The sequence below is a fragment of the Dama dama genome, chromosome 5 (assembly GCF_033118175.1).
Source record: "Dama dama isolate Ldn47 chromosome 5, ASM3311817v1, whole genome shotgun sequence".
NCBI lineage: Eukaryota > Metazoa > Chordata > Mammalia > Artiodactyla > Cervidae > Dama > Dama dama.
In genome coordinates, this window is record NC_083685.1 from 53981639 (window position 1) to 54002091 (window position 20453).

Here is a 20453-nt window from a genome sequence, read left to right on the forward strand (position 1 = left end):
GGATGCCACGATCTTAGTTTTCTGAATGTTGAGCCAACTTTTTCACTTTCCTCTTTCACTTTCATCAGGAGGGTCTTTAGTTCTTCTTCACTTTCTGTCATAAGGGTGGTGTCATCTGCATATCTTTAGCGTTCTCCTTTTCTGAAAACATAAAATTGATGGGTCCCTTCCCAACCACTTTTCTCCTTCTGTTCCCCTTTTTCCTCACATCCCAGGTTCTCTGCAAGGCATTGGGAGCCCCGCCCCCCGCGGGAGGGGCAGGGACGGGGTGGAGCGAACAGAAGTGGGCGGGCCCTCTTCTATCGACGTGCAGCCGTAAGGACGCTGCTGACGTCAGAGGACGTCCGGTCCGGCTCCTAGTATCTGTAAGCGCTTCTGTCCGCGTTTCTCCGGGTTTAGTAGCATTTTCTCCTAGAGTCGTGGTTCGCGCGTTGGAGCTGCTGCCGCCGCCGGCCGGCTTCACGCCCTTCCCTGCCCCCCGGCCCCCGGAGTGAGTCCGGCCTCCCCGCGAGGGTGAGCGAGGTCCGCCCGGAGCGCGCGCGAGGGAGGGTGCCCCGCGGGCGGGGACGGCCGTCGGTTTCCCCCGCCGCGTGGCACCGCCGCCTCGTCTCCCCTGGACGCCCCCCGCACCTCCAGTCCTGCTGCAGGCTTTGCCTCCCAAGCCGCAGTGACCCCCTGGGGCCTGTTTCTTCATTTCACGCCACGGGCCACATCCTGAAGAAGTGGGACCCTTCCTGGAGAAGGGCTTAATACCGTATAAAGCCGAGAACAGAATTCAGTTTTTAAGTTTACAAAACAAACTGGAGGGGAGAAAATGAGGCTCAACTTTCCCAGCGGATTCACCCCTAGGGACGCAGAAAATTTCACCCGGTGAACGAACACCTTGTGATTATTTTCGGAGCTCATTTGGCGAGGGCAGTACACGTTTTTTCACTCTGTATCTTGTCACTTTAAATATTGGAAGGGTGACCTAGTGGACTTGGATGTTACGTCACATCACCACCCACTAAACCTCTTGGCCTGGTTTGTCGATGTTTTTAAGGCGCAACTAACCACCACATGATTTATTGATTGGGCATTCCAGCGTTAGAGTTGAAACCCAAAAAGTAGAAAAACTTTGAATGGCTTTAGTCCTGTTCCAGGCACAAGCTGGTGTGTGATTTTTGCGGTACTGTGTTGAGAAACATAAATGTCGAGGTGTGCTTTCTTAGAACTCTCTCCCTGTATCACGGACACGACTCCGCTTTCTTTGAATATTTTTCCCTTCATGGAGGTTGTGTGTCAGTCGCCGTGAAACTTGAAACCATGCTTGGAGGTTTCGGATTTGTAGATCTTGGATAGAGCCTGTTCTATATAGCCTGTTCTTTTATAGATTTCCAGATAATTTTTGAGAACCACTCTTAGGAAAGACGGTTTTTAAAAAGTGTATGTAGTTTGAAGAATACTAGGAAGTTTAAGTTTCTCTTTCAAAGCAAGCATGTGGACTCGTTTGTGTATCTTTCCATTTATTAAGTGCTTAATTTGTCCTCAAAGGGCTGGAGGCAAACCTTGTCAAGAAAGATAGAACTGGAATTTTCAGGGACCCTGTGGTATTCAGATGGGATGAAAAAGCCAAATAAAAATGTGTTATTTGTTAAAATCTTGTTTTTTCTAACTGTTGTGGTTCCTTCAACTACCTGATAAAAGCCAGTTTTAAAGTCCTTATTTTGATGTGTGGTAAGCACATACTCTTAAGTATGAAGTTAAAATTACATGCTCACTGCAGGTAAAAGTGTAAGGAAAGGCAGCTTTCAAGGAGTCAAATTGATTCAGATGCCTTTAATATTTTTTCAGAAAGGATAGTTTGTCTTTGTAGTTGATGTCTTGTGACATGACTATTGGATTTTTTTTTTTTTTTTTGACTATTGGATATTTTACCTAGGTATTATGTGGGAGAAATTAGACATAGTTGAAGTCGTGGCAGCATCAGGTTATCTGAATATATAGCTTAAAAAGTGAAATAAGCTGGATAAATAATATACTTTTAAATGATACATTCCTAATAATTTTGTTCACTTGGTACAGAGTAATTTTTAAAGAATATTATTTAGCATAGAAGCTTCTCTGTGGGAAAGAAAACCATTTCGGCTGTTAGGATAAATCTTTTGACATTTACATTTTTTAGAACTGTTTGATAATACAAGTAAGTTCTTTGTTTTTTTAAAGCCATCTATTTTATTTGGAATGATGTATGCTTAATGTTTCATAAAGGCTTAAAATGTGCTTAACCATCAAAATGGCAGAGCTGAGTTTAAAATTTAATGAGAATTAGAACATTTCATTCTGCTACTCCTTAGTTTCTTTAAAATAGCAAACACAACAAGGCAATTATATCTTCTCTGCTTGCTTGTGTAGAAAGAAGGGAAAATGCCTAAAAAAAAGACTGGTGCAAGGAAGAAGGCAGAGAACCGCCGGGAACGTGAAAAACAGCTAAGAGCATCAAGAAGCACCATAGATTTAGCTAAACATCCATGCAATGCGTCAATGGTAATGGGTTTTTTGGTTCTCAGTTGAAAAAACTATGTAAATCTGTGTTAAAGGCATGTCTGTTGTTTTCATTAACACCGAATAGCAGTTGAGTTTTGTTTGATTTTGTTCATAAAACTTGTCATATTATCTTGGCTACTATTGTATTGATCAAGAATACATACTAGGAACTGTGTGACATTTTCCAGCCTCTCTAACCTAGTACGCCTTCCTCAATTTATCCTGTTAATCAATCGGAACCTTTTCCCCATATGTCATCATTACCTCATCGCTTCCTGGGACCATGTTTTCTCTGCGCTGTCCCAAAACTCGGATTTGCACACCTCTACTTTTTCTCTTCCCATTCCTTTTTATGTGTACTTTTGTTTCATCAAACATTTATGAAATGCTTAATATGACTTAATTCCTCAAATGTTTGTTGTGTACGGGCTCTGTGCTATTTTAGGCATTATGGAGGATACATAGATGAATGACACAGTCTCTGTTTCCACAAGCTGAGGGCTCCGTTGTTTTCTGTATTACCTAATGTTTATAAATGACAGAAATCCAAGTTAAGTAACTCCAGGGAGAAATAGAGTTGATTGAATGAATAATGGAAAGACAAGGATGTAGCCGGGATGCAGGAACAGCTGGAACCTGGAACAGCTTCTAGTTCTGTCCCTTTGTTTTATCTAGTTCCATTTTCTCAGATTGTTTTATTTCATGTGGGTTCATAACCACTGGGTTTATAGCTTGCATGTTACATCACATATTGTCCTAAGAGAGGGAAAGAGCTCTGATAGGTTGGTCTTGGGTGGGTGCCATCCCTGGGTTAACCGACATTTATGACTGGGTTGGGGGGTGAGGAGGAGCAAGGTTACGTAATATAAATAGGACAGTGGGCACTCCTTTCTCTGTGCCAGGGTCATTTCTAGAGAAGAGAAGGAAGACAAAAGAAGAAATGTCTCATCCATAAATAGATGCAGTGAGGGCTAGACTTTGGTAAGTGCTGCAGAAAAGGTACAATTGGGACTAAGGTTTACAAGGAGTGAGAGTTGCTAAAAGATGAATATGGGGCTGGGGCTCAGCTCATAGAGGAGGTGGGATCATCACCAGAGCTTGCAGCAAGTAAAGGAGTGAGGAGGTACTTTCAGGGAGATGTATTAGAATAAGTAAGACATGGAAAAGAAAGAATACAAGACATATTTTGAGAACAACTGGCAAATAGTGACTTGAATCTAAAGAGAATAGGCCAACGAAGTTTGAAAAGTGACCGGAGGCCAGATTGTGTAGTTCTTAGTACCATATTCAGAATGCTGGATTTTCTGTGAGCTTCAACATACTGTGTTCCCTACTGTTTCTTGTATCATTCTGTATTATTTTTCTGATAACTTAAAAAAAAAAAATTCAAAAAACAGACCACTACTGTTTTTAGCCTCTTTTGTGAAAATGCCACTTCTTTCTCTAGTGTGGTATGCCCAATAGCATACCTTTGTTGTTAAAGTATGTGTAGATGCTGGTATACATGGGCTTTTGAGCAAGTGTCACTTACATTTTAACATGGAAAAATAGGATATTCTTTATAATGCAAGTAACTTTGCAGTTTTCATCCAGTAGAAAGATTAATGTTATGTTTTTATATTTTACAGGAATGTGACAAATGTCAGAGGTAAATTATTTGTTTTTCTATCTTTTTTCTATCTATATGTAATAATAGACGGACCTTTTATCGGTATTGACTGTATTTAAAACTTTTCTTTTACATGACAAGGCGGCAGAAGAATAGAGCGTTCTGCTACTTTTGTAATTCTGTACAGAAGGTACCGATTTGTGCACAGTGTGGTAAGTGTATGGTGAAAACGCGTGCCTTTTCTTTTACTCCGAATTTATTTGGTATTTATTCAGTTTGAACCTGTGGGTTCATCATTATCATTTACAGTAATGTTATGCTTACTGTTAATAAGATAACATAAAATGTTATTTGGCCTACCAGAAAACTATCACATCTTGGTTTTTATCTCTGATGTCACGCTGGAAAAATAATTAAGACACAGTTTAGGTACCATGTATGTTGTTTTAAACATGAAAAGATTAAATTTCAGACTGATAAGATCTGGTGATCCTGAACTTTTCTTTATGCTGTTTTAGTCTTGTTGATATCTTCTGTTTACTTCCCTAACTTGATTGACGGATAGCGCATTGGGCTTCTAACTTGATTCCTGCTGGTACTGCCTGCAGTGTGTTGGTTAGACCATTGAACATAATTTTATTGAACATTTATCTGGTGCTGGTTTTTGTGAACACTTGTTTTCTTATTTGGTTCTCAGTGTATGATTCTTGAGTTTCCTCACATGTATTCCCAAGTAAGTGGAATAGAGTTCCTAAGCCATGTACTTAATGCATTTTTATTCAGAGTGAATGATTGTTCAGAGTAAAACTATATAGTAGTTCATAGAACAACAAGATTGCTGTTTCCCAAATAGTCTTCCACAGAACACTTGGCATATTAATAGGTATTTTTTCAAGCAGTGCATACATTTGAGACATACTGTATGTTCCCCTCACTGCCATCTGGGAGAATTCTGTTACCTGTGTATGTGTTTAAGATTCTGAAGACCTCCAGTAAGGAAGCCTGATTAATTGTATTCACTCCAGAACCATCCCCCAAACTTTTGTTTAAACACAGGTTCCCCTTTGGTTATGGGATGATAGTTTCAGGTGAAACTATTTGAGATATGCTCATTTAAATGTGTTTATGCAGGATAATGTTGCAGAAAGTTAGGAAGGCTTAGGGCCACAGCCCTGAATATTTCCGGTGTAGTTCCAGCTTCCAAAGACGTCTTTGAAGTCTGTAATTAATGGAAAAGAGAACACTAACCTAGATAAACCCATCAGCTGCTGGTTCTATATCTTTATTCACGAAGACAAATGGATGTAGAATGCAAAAATATAATAGATTGTGGAGAAGACGGAGCTACACTCTGGCGAGGCCCTTCGCCTGTCTTCAGCGTCTGTAGTGCTATGCATGGATGCATATGCATCTCCTGCTCACTAGTTCTTGCCCTTAGTGTTGGACATGGAACAGTTGGGGCACTGCTGCCCCTCATTTCCAGTTTCTTTTTCTTCCTGTTTCCTCTTGTCTAGCTTGGTTTCCTAGGTAATCAGGGTAATGGAAAATCGAGAGTCTTCTGTTTCTTCCATGTTCCACTTTGTGGTGTCTGAGATGTGTGATTAGTATGTCACCATTAATCCTCTCATGGCATGTGATAAATGAATTTCCTGATGGTGTTTCAGATTGCTAATTTGCTGCTAGATCAGAACTCTTGTGGCTGTATTGTGATTTTTTGCTTTATCACTGTGTTCTTGAGTTTTTGTGCTCCCTTGGACACTATTTGACAATTATTTTGGAAGAATGCTTACCTGGGAGCTATGTTTATAAATTTTTAACTGTGGATAAACATAAAAAATGAACTAGGTAATTTGCATAGTTATTATTTTATATTTGGTTTGAGATGTTCTATGGAAAGAAGCAGTCCCTTCAAATCAGACTGCTTTTATTGTGAATTATAAAATGTGCACATCACTTTGAAATCTCTTTATTCATCTGAAAATTCACAAGGTTTTAAACTGTTCTAGTGATCATTAGATAAGAAAGCATAACCTTTAATTTCTGATTTTACTGCAAACATGAAGTAGTATATAAATTCCTAATCTGAAAAGATCGGACTCTGTTGAGATCTCAGTTATATCCATTTTCTTTTCTCAGTTATGTAAGCAGTAAACAGTGCTAGTCTCTATTTTCAAATTATTTCCATAGGAACTTGGGCTAGATAAAAAGAGGAATTAGTGAATGTTTACACGGACCACTTTGTAAGACTAATAGTGAAAATTCATTTCTTTGCTAGGGAAAACAAAGTGCATGATGAAGTCTTCAGACTGTGTCATAAAGCATGCTGGTGTCTACAGTACTGGCCTTGCCATGGTGGTAAGCTTCTTTTCATATCTTTTAGACCTGTAGATTTCCAAGGAGATGGAGAAGGCATTCTTACCAATATGCAGTTATTTTTTCCCAAATGGTATTGCTTTGGCCCTTGGTTCAGTTAGTCTGGAGTTATCTGGATTACCTGGCATGTTTTTGTATGATTTTCACTTATTCTCCACTTGTTTTTGGCTACTTCCTTCTTTCTTACTGGGAAATGTACAGACTGCTTCCTTCTTTCTTATTGGGAGATGTACAAGGAATGAAAACTCAGCTAATATGGACCCAAACAACAATTCGTCAGTGGGGCCTTTTTAACGTGTCTTAATTATTAAGACGTCAACCATATATTATTCTCACATTGCAGGCAGATTCTTTACTGTGAGCCATCAGGGAAGCCCTCTCTATATTGAAAGTTCTGCTAAATTAAGATTCAAGCTTTTGGTTGAGTAAGCAACCTAAGTTCCAAAACAACCTATGATTAACTGTTTTTTTAAAGCTTTACATTTCAAAAAAAGAGTATGTAGTTAACGGAGTTTTGCTCTTCAGTACATATAGACATATGTACTTCATTGCATGTAGTTATCTTTCATGACGTAGAATTGTCAAAGGAAGTTCATTGTTTTAAATAATAGAAACAGTTGTGTCCTGTGATGCATTTTGCTTTTTTTTCCACTAAAAGATGTTATCCTTTTGTCCCTTTTTACTATATTCTATTGTATTAATTTATGCTCAGTTCCAAATGTCAGTCCATGAGGAATATAATATTTAAAATAGAATATAAATAGCAATTTTCCAGGAACACATAATTTTTCATCATGAAGCAGACCTTTACATTTTTCAAGTGTGCATGTCTTACAGAAGTAAGAATTAGAATTATAATCATCTTGTGAAAATTCTTCTTTAAGTATAGGATTGTCAGTGTTGCCTTTATTCAGAAGCTGTTGTAATCTTCCTTGGTATGTCTAGATTTATCAAATTACTACTTTTTTAATTCACTGAATTGTGTGAGTGTGAATGATCTCTTATATAAAGAATACAGTTAAGTAAAATCATGCATTGTTAGCTCTGAGTCCTAGAACAGTGATTTTCTGGCCATTTTCTATTTGCCAGTTAAGATTCCCTCTCCCTTCACTCTTCTCCAGCCTGATTTGCCATGGGAGCCTGACCTGTGTGTGTGAACTGGATCGGTGACTTTCTTACTTGCGGCTTTTTTTTGGCGTCAGCCCGTGGAGGGGCTGACGAGGGGAGGAAATTATGATCTGGGTGTTTATTCTTTCGGCTTTCTCCCTACCGTGTTGTCCTGGTCTCCTCTATTTGAATAGGTAGTCCTCCCCGTACGGCTCTCTCTTGTGGTTCTAGAGCCTTCTTCTTTCCCATGTCTGTATCGCTTCAGGTCTAGGGGTAAATGTGTATTATCCCTTGATGCCTTTTTACGCCCTTCCCTGTTGTTTGTGAATTATCTGTTTAACTCCCCTGGATTACCCAGGTTAATGTGTCATCTCTCTCTTGCTAGAACTCTGAGTTAACATTTGAGGATTTGTTATCCACACTGGTAATCTATTTTTACAAGTCCAAAACATTCTTCCTATTTGCTCTTTACCACTTTTGTTAACGGAGCCTTGAATAGAATTGAAGGCGACACTGAACGTTGAGGTTCAGAAGACCTGGATTTAAATCACAGCTCCTCTCTAACGTAGCTCTGGCACTTGCCTCATGCCCCGTCCCTCCTCGCCTGTGAAGGAAACACCGTTCAGTCCCATTTTCTCAATGTTCAGTCTTCCTGGCTCTTAGTGTCCTGTAGATGTCATTGTGCCATCGAAAGGCATAGTCTTACAGTCTTATCTTGATAGAGGATTGGAGTCGTATTACCTTGTCATTTAGTAGCGTGTTTTACTTCAGTTTTTTTTCTACAAAGAAATGTATTAATGATTTAGAATATGTGCTGTGTGTGTGTTCAGTCACTCAGTCATGTCTGACACTGTGTGACCTCATGGACCGTAGTTTGCCAGGCTCCTCTGTCCTTGGGATGTTGCAGGCAAGAACACTGGAGTGGGTTGCCGTTTCCTACTCCAGGGGATCTTCCCAGTGCAGGGATCAAACCTGCATCTCCTGTGTCTCCTGTGTTGGTTGGCGAACTCTATCCACTGAGCCACTGGGCATTTAAAACATAAGTTGCTTTAAAAGAAAAAAGATGGTGACAGAAATTTAACATTTTCTCTGTTGTTCTAGAAAAGTTATGTGATTATGTTATAAATTACACAGATAAGGATCTTTCTTAAGTCAGAAATGTTAATATTTGCAAAAGTTCAGTTTAGTTACCAGAGTTGCTATAGGACAGGGATGTTTGAATTGTGGGCTCTAGACTTCATTTAATTTAAAATTCAGTTTGACGACAACACTATCTACTCTTTGACTTATTTTAACGATTGATATTTAGAGTACGTGTATAGTTTCCCTCCTGCTTCTTTTTCTTTGGATTTGTAGCTTAGATTTGTATATTGTAAATAGCTATTGGTGAAGAAGTTGGATGTTCAGGGAACCTTGTTTAATTTTGGGTTAGAGAAAGCAGTACATTTTTAAATGCAGTCACTCTGTCACTGAATGTTGATGAGTGGCTGAATGCATATAATTTTGGTGGTAGCCTTTGGTTAAACAATGGTTGTAGCCAGTCCTGTGGCAAAGATTAATTTTTTGTGTTCTTTGGTTGCAGGGTGCAATATGTGACTTCTGTGAAGCTTGGGTCTGTCATGGGAGGAAATGTCTCAGCACGCATGCCTGTGCCTGCCCGCTTACCGATGCTGAGTGTGTGGAATGTGAACGGGGTGTGTGGGACCACGGTGAGTGGTTACATACAAGTGATGAGCTTTGCTGGAAGTGAAGGATGACCATGAAACATTCTAGATGCTCTTGTTTATGATTTTTTTTTTTTAACAGGATACTATCAATCCTAAGTATTGGCACTGTTTCCATTATCAGTTGAGTTCAGGGATCCCCAACCTCCGAGCCACAGACTGGTACCTCCTGTCAGATCAGGAGCTTGAGATTAGAAATAAAGCACACAATAAATGGAATGTGCTTGAATCATCCTGAAACCATCCCCCCGCATCCCCAAACCTGCCCCTGGTGCCAGAACGGTTGGGGACCAGGTAAACTTTAGTTGGAAAAAGGATTTATGCATAGCAACATTAAGAGGCAGTGCTAGGATTGTCTACTAAGGCAGGTAGGGAGGAGAGTTAGTACCGGAGAGGAAGTGTCTCTTAGCATTTCGTTTATTGTATTCGGAGCCAGGACATAGTGGGAGTTCACTCTTGTTTGGTTCAGTTGGTTAGTTTTCTTTGTAGCTTTTACCAGAACAAAAATTGCTGTGCTATTTTGGTATACATCTGTGATAACTTGCCATCTTTTCTGAGCAGTTTTATAGATGAGAATTTTTTTAATTAAACTTTATTATATTTACATTTGTGGGTTTTGTTCTTTAATCCAATAGGAGGCAGAATTTTCAGTTGTTCTTTTTGCCATAACTTTCTCTGTGAAGATGATCAGTTTGAACATCAAGCCAGCTGCCAGGTTTTAGAAGCGGAAACATTTAAATGTAAGTTTTTAATATGTTACATGTTCTTTATACCTAAGATTCTTAATAGTATAAGTGTTAAACTTACTGGAAAAGGAATCTGGTTTTTCATGTGGCCTCTTATGTACTGTAATTTAATTCAGCATCTATTTTCTGCTTGTAGAAAAAATTCAGAACACACATAGTCCATTGTTTTCCAATAGTGGTGCCGGTTGCATTTTAGTTGGGCCAGTTCTTCACTTTGTGGGATTGATCAGGCCTTGCAGGGCTCGTAGAATTCCTGATCCTCAGTACTAAATGGTGTTTTCACTTCCAAGTTATAGTAACTAGCCCCTCTCCACCACCCTGTTTTCAGATGTCCCCAAATAAGTGGTTCAACCCCTAGTTTGTTCCTGCTTTGGTTCCAGTGACTTTTAGACAGGAGTCTGCATTAGAAACACCTGTGGAGGTTTTTAGAAAATGGAGGTGCCCAAGCCTCATCCTTGGAGATTTTAAGTCTGTGGTGGGGGCCAGGCATCTGTATTTAGCCTGTACCCATAATTCTCATGTATATTCCAGTTTGAGAACCAATGTTACTGATGGGTTCATGGCATCATCTTTACAGATAAGATTGCATTGTATTTTTACTCTTGTCAGTTTTTCAAAAGCTTAAGTTTTAGATTCAAACATTACTTGATTTCTACTTTTGGACCATATGTTTTGGGGCAAATTAACAAATCTTTCTAAATCTGAGTTTTGTTATATTTTAAAAGGAAGATGCTGATTTTTTCAAAGAGTTAACTGAGAAGAAAATCCATATGAAGCATCAGGATGGTACCCTTTCTAAGGGTACTTAGAAAGCCCTAAGTAAATAGTAGACACCATTGTAGGAAAGGCTGAAATTCCAGATTCACTCTCATGAATTTGGTTCTTGTTCTGCTATAAAATGCTAATCCTTACACTCATCTATAACATCTATAAAGTTGATAAGTCATCAGTCTAACACACATGTCCAGACACATATGTAATTCTCACAGCATTTATAAAGAAAATCTCAAAAGATTAAAGGGACATGTCAAAGTAGTTAGCATTTTTGAGGTGTTCCTAGACTTGTGTAGAATGTATAATATAAAAATTGAAATATTTTATTTGAAACTTGGGAGCTTTATGTATTTTATAGTATTTAAACCCAAAGACAGGCAACTTTGAGGGATAAAGTTTTAGTGATTTAGTAAAAGACAAAGGAAAAATAAAGATACTGAATAATGAAGGGATTTTAATATAAATCTGTTACCATTTGATACCTCATATTAAAGTCATTCTCATTGTAGATTCACAGGTTTCTTTGGCTTAGTGTAATTTATCCTCTTTCTTTACTTTTTTTCATTGCTTTATTTTTTCTTTGTCATTCTTCCTTTGCCAGTTGCCATTCACTCCTTGAAATACATGCTCTGAAATATTGCCCTAATCATACACATAAGCCCCAAAGATAGTTTGTTTCTACTCCCTCACTGGTCGTATCTCATCATTTTTGGATTTGAACTTCCAACTATGAATGGGAAAATATGGGAATTCTTTCAAGTACTTATTTTACTTGCATAACCAGTAGGAAGAATGTCTTGAGGGGAAAAAAAAATCCCCACACGTGTGTACTCTGCCTTTATTTTTTCAAATAATGAAAATGGCCTGGGGGCCTCTAATTTAAGTGGCTTATTATCAGTAGTCTTTGATGTATCCAAACCTGCTTTCTTTTAAAATACTCTGAAAACATAGAAGTAGATTTAAAAAGAAAACCATTCCCCAGTCTAAAACTAGAAAAGTCACAATATTTTTTAGAATCTGGAAGAAACGCATTTTCTATTATAAACTCAAGATTTTAATTCTTGGGGAGAAAAATTAACAGGACAGAGAACTGGAGTGCCTGTGTGGGGGGCTGAGGTAGTTAGCAGAAGGCTGGCAGGGCCACGTCCCATCAGAATGGTTTGGGTTCCAAAAGGTGAAGGTGAGGGTGCGATAGACAACAGTGAATTTCTTAAGTTGTGTCTTTGTGGCATGTCAGAAGCTCAGCTGGTGGGGATGGGGAAGAGTGTATGAGGAGTGCTTGGCGCACAGGGAGATTGGGTTAGGCCCTTGGTACTTTCACTGTGTCTTCTGGTCCTGTATTTGAAAGGGGTGTACAGTGTTTTTGAGGGGCTTCCCTGTGGCTCAATGGTAAAGAATCCCTCTGCCAAACAGGAGACAGAGGTTCTATCCCTGGGTTGGGAAGATCCCCTCGAGAAGGAAAGGGCAACCCACTCCGGTATTCTTGCCTGGGAAATCCCATGAATAGCGGGGCCTGGTGGGCTACAGTCCATGGGGTCTCAAGAGAGTTGGACCCTACTGAGTGACTAAACAATAATCCTTTTTTTTTTTTTTTTTTTTGAAAAAGTGTGTTTTTATTTGACTTTAACTAAAAGTTAAAACTCAAGTTTGAGTATCTCCAAATCTGTTATTTACTACTGTAGGCAAGAAAATGAGATTTCTCTTTTATTTAGAATTCTGTAATATTTTTGGCAGCATTTTATTTCTCATGCTTATTAATTTTTAACTTCAAGAGTTATAGTGTCCCTTTCTTTCCATTTATCAGTCCTTCAGATTGAGAGAAATCAGGGCCCAATATTCTTGACTTGTCACACCTGGATGCTAGATATAGGAAATGAATCTCCCATCTATTGGCTGAACATATCTGTATTGTAATTTAACCTCTTACAATACACTCACCAGCATTTCTCATGCCCTTTAGCAATTCAATGTTGCAGAGATTAAATTCTAGACAAGTATACCATAACTTTTATGTATGGAGTACTACTTTTAAGAATAAAAGATATATGAAATATGGACATTTTTAGTTAAAATTAAGATTTTTCAGTAGATTCTCAAAGATATAATTCAGCTTCTTTGAAAAAAATATTTATAGAGACACATATGAGTTAGTCCATCATTATACAGCTGGAAGTAGGCAATATTAAAATTTAATATTTCTTAATTACATGCTGATTGCATTTTTTAAAAAAATTTATTTATTTATTTATTTATTTTTATTAGTTGGAGACTAATTACTTCACAACATTTCAGTGGGTTTTGTCATACATTGATATGAATCAGCCATAGAGTTATACGCATTCCCCATCCCGATCCCCCCTCCCACCTCCCTCTCCACCCGATTCCTCTGGGTCTTCCCAGTGCACCAGGCCCGAGCACTTGTCTCATGCATCCCACCTGGGCTGGTGATCTGTTTCACCATAGATAATATACATGCTGTTCTTTTGAAACATCCCACCCTCACCTTCTCCCACAGAGTTCAAAAGTCTGTTCTGTACTTCTGTGTCTCTTTTTCTGTTTTGCATATAGGGTTATCGTTACCATCTTTCTAAATTCCATATATATGTGTTAGTATGCTGTAATGTTCTTTATCTTTCTGGCTTACTTCACTCTGTATAATGGGCTCCAGTTTCATCCATCTCATTAGAACTGATTCAAATGAATTCTTTTTAACGGCTGAGTAATATTCCATGGTGTATATGTACCACAGCTTCCTTATCCATTCATCTGCTGATGGGCATCTAGGTTGCTCCTGGGCATACACACTGAGGAAACCAGATCTGAAAGAGACACGTGGACCCCAGTGTTCATTGCAGCACTGTTTATAATAGCCAGGACATGGAAATAATCCTTTTTTTGACTGAATGAAGACTGAACCTAAGAACTCTGGGCATATCTTCAAGTAGAGATGATTGAGATTTCAGGCTTTTTCCTTCACAGACTGAAACAATATAGTTATTATAGGAGTAATTTGATTTGCTTATATATATCTAACATATAGTGAGGACTCAGTTGATTTTTACGTTTACTGTTAGCACTTAGGACAAGTAATACAAATCCATCTGAATTAGTGGTGTTACTGTGAAAGAAAGCAGGAGGGTTGGACAGAAACAATAATAATACACATAACTGAGAAATTATCCTTGAGTTTTTAAAAAAAATAACTCCCTGGTCCAGATTGAAAAAGCTCCCCATGACCCAGGCAAACTTAAGTAAAAGAATCCCCAAGTTAGAAATATCTGGTCAAATATTTGAATTATAAAGATAAAATTTCTTTTGTTTGCTTTTCTTTTTTCAAGACCTCTGAGTAAATTGAAAGTTAATAGTTTACACTGTATCAGGGTAAGGCTTAGTTTATTTTCTTGTTCCTATAGGACTCTTAATTAATTTTGTCTTCTGTATTTTGACATAACTCAATATATGCCAGACATTTTGGCTATTCCAAAATATTTGCACTTAAGTGTAGATTTTTTGCATTAATTGTAGATAATGACCAAAATTAATGTGGCTTACTGACTAAAATAGAGATAAAATATTTTGGGATTTTTCCATCTGTTTTCCTGCCCACTTGAACATTATTTCTCTTCATAGTCACGCTTTTCCACCTGAAGTATTCTATTCTCATATCAGAAGTTTGCAAAAAATGGCAGTAGCCTATCCCACCAGGAGATAATATATATTAATGGAGATGTATTCTTTTAAAAATAGAAATATTATATCATTAAGTGAAGAGTCTAGCCAGTGTCATGGGGAAGAAAAGATGTTTTACCGTTTCAGGTTTTAAAATATCACTAATGACGTTTGCCACCTCCTGGTTTTGGAGGAATGGAAGGCGATGAGAGGATAATTAGAGTTGTAATAGTGAAAGAATCCAGGGGATGTGCAACCATTGGTTTCCTTCCCTCTGGCTGGCAATTCCATCTTGTTTTTTTTGTTTCCTCCAAGTGATGAGACAAAAAAAAAAAAATGTTGATAGTTAATCTAAGATAAGACAGTACAAGTACAAATCTGTGGAAAATAACGTTTTCATTCCAAATTTGAATCTGGATATTATGTACTTTCCCCCACAGGCGTTTCATGCAATCGGCTTGGTCAACATTCCTGTCTCCGTTGTAAGGTATACTTTTATATTTTTTAGTTTTAGATTTGTTTCTAATCCCCATATCTTCCCCCCAGCCCTTAGAATATTTTTAGTTGTAATAAATCTATAAGGGTCCTTAAACTTTATGTGTGGTTTTGCCCGGTGGCTCAGTGGTAAGAGAATCCTCCTGAAATGCAGGAGATGCAGGTTCAATCCCTGGGTTGAGGAGATCCGCTGGAGGAGGGCATGGCAACCCACTCCAGTATTCTTGCCTGGAGGGTCCCATGGACAGGGGAGCCTGGTGGGCTACAGTCTGTAGGGTTACAAAGAGTTGGACACAAATGAAGCAATTTAGCACACATGCCTGCAAGCATTATGTACTTTAATTCTTTTCTTGTAGAGATTGTGAATGAGGTTGAGATAGCTTGGAGACATTTCAGAACTCATCCAGTTGGCCTGTGTTGTCTTGACACTAGTGTGCAGGTCTCCTAAATCTTAGCTCAGTGTTTTCATACCTTATATTTATGGAGAACATTCTGACCAAAATGATGGGAGAATATTTTAATTTATGTCAAAATGCACTTGCTTGGTAGAGTTTGAAGAAAGTGAAGATTTCCATAATGTTCTGCTTCCTTACACTTTGTCTCCAACATTTCCATTTGTCAAGGATCACTGAACAGATGCACCCTGATTCACTTCGTCTCAGAGTAATTTCTCTGGTTCTTATTAATTACTCCTAGTCATGTCTCTTCTCTCCCAACTCCTCTCCAAGTTGGTCTGTGCTGTTTCCTCTGCCTTACACCACTCTTCCAATCTTGCTTACCCTGCTGCGCCCCTGTTCTCCGTATCTTAGATCTCGGCTAAGACATCACGTCTCCTGGAAGTCTTTCCTGAATTCCCTGATCTGGTTTGCGCTCCTCCTCTGCTCTGGCCTTTGAGTGCATAATGTCATGTAACTGCCTCTCCACCTGTATGTGTCTCCAGTTAGACTGTGTGCTCTTTGTGGATGGATGAGCTGTTCACCATTATGTCATCAGAGTCTTTGTGAATACTCATATTTATGAAGAAATGTGTCTGCATGTTTCACCCTGTGTATACTTTATGCCATGTGTTTAGGTCATAGTTCAGAAGAGTTCTGGCAGAGACCCTTTCCCTTAAGGAATTGAAATCAAGAATGTTACCAGTCCCAACAAAACTTACCTTTGCCTGAACAAAGTATATCTTTAAATTTCCTTGCAATATTGAGTGATGAACCATAAAGAAGGCAGAGCACTGAAGAATTGATGCTTTCTAATTGTTCCAGAAAAAGAGAATTCCAAACTTTATTTTTTTTTTGGCTCCATGCATGGTGATTCCTTGCATGGTGACTGCAGCCATAAGTACCAGAAAAACAGAGTTCCAGAAAAACATCTATTTCTGCTTTCTTGACTATGCCAAAGCCTTTGTATGGATCACAACAAACTGTAGAAAATTCTTCAAGAGATGGGAATACCAGACCACCTGACCTGCGTCCTGAGAAATCTGTATGCAGGTCAAGAAGCAACAGTTAGAACTGGACATGGAGCAACAGACTGGTTCCAGATTGGGAAAGGAGTATGTCAAGGCTGTATATTGCCACCCTGCTTATTTAACTTACATGCAGAGTACATCATGAGAAATGCTGGGCTGGATGAAGCACAAGCTGGAATCAGGATTGCCGGGAAAAATATCAATAAACTCAGATATGCAGATGATACCACCCTTATGGCAGAAAGTGAAGAACTAAAGAGCCTCTTGATGAAAGTGAAAGAGGAGAGGGAAGAAGTTGGCTTAAAACTCAACATTCAGAAAACTTAAGATCATGGCATCTGGTTCCATCACTTCATGGCAAATAGATGGGGAAATATTGGAAAGAGTGAGAGACTTTATTTTTTTGGGCTCCAAAATCACTGCAGATGGTGACTGCAGCCATGAAATTAAAAGACATTTGCTCCTTGGAAGAAAAGTTATGACCAACCTAGATAGCATATTAAAATGCAGAGACATTACTTTGCCAACTAAGGTCTGTCTAGTCAAAGCTATGATTTTTCCAGTAGTCATGTATGGAGGAGAGAGTTGGACTATAAAGAAAGCTGAGCGCTGAAGAATTGATGTTTTTGAACTGTGATGTTGGAGAAGACTGTTGAGAGTCCCTTGGACAGCAAGGAGATCAAACCCCCAGTCAATCCTAAAGGAAATCAGTCCTGAATATTCACTGGAAGGACTGATGTTGAAGCTAAAACTCCAATACTTTGGCCACCTGATGTGAAGAACTGACTCACTGGAAAAGACCCTGATGCTGGGAAAGATTGAAGGTAGGAGGAGAAGGGGACGACAGAGGATGAGATAGTTGTACATCATCACCGACTTGATGGACATGAGTTTGAGCAAGCTCTGGGCGTTGGTGATGGACAGGGAAGCTTGGTGTGCTGCAGTCCATAGGGTTACAAAGAGTCGGACATGACTGAGTGACTGAACTGAACTGAATTGTTGTTCCGGAGAAGACTCTTAAGAACCTCTTGGACAGCAAGGAAATCAACCCTGAATATTCATTGGAAGGACTGATGCTGAAGCTGAAGCTCTAGAACTTTGGTCACCTTATGCAAAGGGCCGAGTCCATTGGAAAAGACCTGCATGGTGGCAAAGATTGAGGGCAAGAGGAGAACGGGGTGACAGAGGATGAGATGGTTGGATGGCATCACCAACTTAGTGGACGTGAGTTTGAGCAAACTCCAGGAGATAGTGGAGGACAGGGCAGCCTGGCGTGGCTGCAGTCATAAGGTTGCAAATAGTCAGACACGACTTAGCGATTGAACAACAGAAACACACTGAGTGATGTCTTCTTGTGTTTTTTGAATTACTTATTTAACTTCCTAATTCCTCCTATATAGGCTTGTTTCTGTGATGATCATACAAGGAGCAAGGTGTTTAAGCAAGAAAAAGGAAAACAGCCTCCCTGCCCTAAATGTGGACACGAAACTCAGGAAACTAAGGATCTTAGCATGTCAAGTAAGGCTTTTCTTAAAATAACACTGGAATGATTTTGTTTTAATGCATAGACAAGATTTGTTTCTTTTTTTCCTCTTTCTATTTTTGTTTTTGCCTTTTCTTCATATTTGAGAAGCTGAACGTGTTCTCCTAAGCAAATGGAATTTTATAGCCTTGGAAAATTGTGGGTAAAATTTTTAAATTTAACTTAAGAAATTTACCATCATTCACTTCAATATTTGGCATTTGCTTCAGTTAATGACATAGTGAATACTGAAATTTAAGATCAAAAAAGAGTGATTTGTCTGTTTTTGCTTGGGCTTCCTTGTTAAATAATTGTGTAGTAATAAATCCTTAATATTCAAGTGCTGGTAATCTTCAGTACTTGGAAGGTGGAATTCATTTTGAAGCTATTCTTAGGTGTCTGATATTTGAGCAGCAGTGCTTATTATGTTATACATTGCTACTGTAGGAATGTGTTTTATGGTTTAATATAATTTTTCCATGAAGGAATGCAACTACTATAACGTGGTTACAATAATGCAGCTCACAATTTTGTTAAAGAGAATTTGACTCTTTACCAGACGTATCAGAATAGAACCATAATTCTAAATGACTCTGACAGTAGTTTGTTTAATCAAAGATACAGTTACACAGTGAGGGCGAGACATCATTTTTTGCACTAAACTTTGTTTTGCTAGTAAGGCAGAAGAAATGACAGGCTTTATTTTCTAGGATATCTGAATTACAAAATAGTTCTTTTGAGAAGAATATAATGACATGAAATCAAGTGTTCTATAATTTGAAAACACACTTTTAATTAATCAAACAAAGGCCTTTTAGACCTTAACGTGCCTTATTTAATGTATGTATGTAAATGCTATTCTTATTTTGTTTTCCAGCTTTGTCTAGATTTAATGAAATGACACAGTCATGTTTATCATTTGTTTTATATGATGTGTATGTAGACTGTGAGTAGGATAGAACCGATTGTTTTTTCCGAGGTCTCCTTTCTTTTTCTTTTTAAAGTTTTATTTATTTATTGCTGCGCAGGTTCTTCTCTCCTTGCAGCAAGCGGGCACTACTGTCTAGTTGCGTTACTCAGGCTTCTCATTGCAGTGGCTTCTTGTTGCAGAGTATGGGTTTCAGTAGTTGCAGCACATGGGCTCAATATTTGTGGAGCATGGACTTAGTTGCTCCGTGGCATGTGGGGTTTTCCCAGGTCAGGGATCGAACCTATGTCTCCTGTATTGGCAAGTGGATGCTTTACCACTGAGCCCCCAGGGAAGCCCTGAGGTCTTCTTTCTTGCCAGTTAAATTGTAAGTGAGTAAATGAGGACAATGTGACCAACTTTTGCATTTGAGAGTAAGAAGCAGATACTCAGGTTCACATAATTTTGTGTGTTGTGGAGGATTTGGAGAATTTAATCAAACGCCGGTACATATCTGTGTTTTGTAGCACGCTCCCTGAAATTTGGCAGGCAAACTGGAGGTGAAGAGGGAGATGGAGCTTCTGGGTATGATGCCTATTGGAAGAACCTTGCATCTAATAAGTATGCTGGTGCTAGCTACCATGATGAGGAAGAAGATGAGTACGAAGCAGAAGATGACGAAGAGGAAGAAGATGAAGGTGGAAAAGATTCAGATGCTGAGTCATCAGATTTGTTTACTAATTTGAATTTAGGAAGGACCTATGCCAGTGGCTATGCTCACTATGAGGAACAAGAGAACTAGGAGAGCTGCTTGCCCTTTGATGACCTTGTCTTAGGAGCTGGGATGTGTGTGCTTGATGAATCATGTGTGGATGTTCAAAAGTATTATACATACTGTTACTTAGCCTTGTGCAGACTTGTCACATTTACTGGGACAAGGAGTAGGGCATAGCATTTTAATAGGAACTGATAATCAGGCTTCTAACCTAAGAAAAATGAATTTCAAATGTAATATGATTGATCTAAGCAATTGAAGCATCATGGATTGGATTTTTACTGATTTCTGTAATCTAGTAGGTTTGCCAATTAAATACATATATAGGGTAAAGGAATAGGATGATAATATATTTGTTTGAAATGAAATTGCTGTTTTTATTAAAAAAGCTGCTTGTAAAATCATTTTGTCTGATTTTGTAAAATGAAATGGGTAAAATGAATTATTGTATTTTTTCTTGTTTGTCCATAGGATAAAAGTCAGATGTTATATGCTAAATTTTCATTAACCAGTCATGTTATCTTAAGTCATTATATGGATGTTTCAGCCATTGATTCATTGAGTGTGTGTCCTGAACAATACCTGTTATTTATGTAAATGTATGGACAAAGGTGACCATATAGCCATTTTTCAGAGACACAGAACCAGTATTATCACACAGCTGTTTTACCCAGGAAATTTGATTTCTCTTTGAATAAATCTAGTATCTCACTTATATACTTTTGACATTTAATTTCTTATTCACACTATTTTAAACCTAT

General features: G+C 38.5%; 1 protein-coding gene across 1 annotated transcript; it reads left to right on the forward strand.

The window, feature by feature from the left end:
- Window positions 1–341: 341 nt before the first annotated feature.
- ZNF330 (zinc finger protein 330) lies at window positions 342–20096 on the forward strand. Its single transcript, XM_061142397.1, has 10 exons — window positions 342–513; window positions 2395–2526; window positions 4155–4174; window positions 4277–4347; window positions 6411–6490; window positions 9198–9324; window positions 9975–10079; window positions 14969–15015; window positions 17889–18006; window positions 19445–20096. Exons 2-10 carry the CDS (start codon window positions 2407–2409, stop codon window positions 19717–19719), a joined length of 963 nt encoding a protein of 320 aa, XP_060998380.1. The 5' UTR covers window positions 342–513; window positions 2395–2406; the 3' UTR covers window positions 19720–20096.
- The last annotated feature ends 357 nt before the right edge of the window (window positions 20097–20453 follow it).

Excerpts from the sequence above, each read along its gene's own strand:
- ZNF330 (XM_061142397.1), top strand. The coding sequence starts at position 2,407 with ATGCCTAAAAAAAAGACTGGTGCAAGGAAGAAGGCAGAGAACCGCCGG. Across the intron at positions 2,527-4,154 it reads ATCCATGCAATGCGTCAATG|GAATGTGACAAATGTCAGAG; the intron begins GTAATGGGTTTT and ends TATATTTTACAG. Across the intron at positions 9,325-9,974 it reads ACGGGGTGTGTGGGACCACG|GAGGCAGAATTTTCAGTTGT; the intron begins GTGAGTGGTTAC and ends TTAATCCAATAG.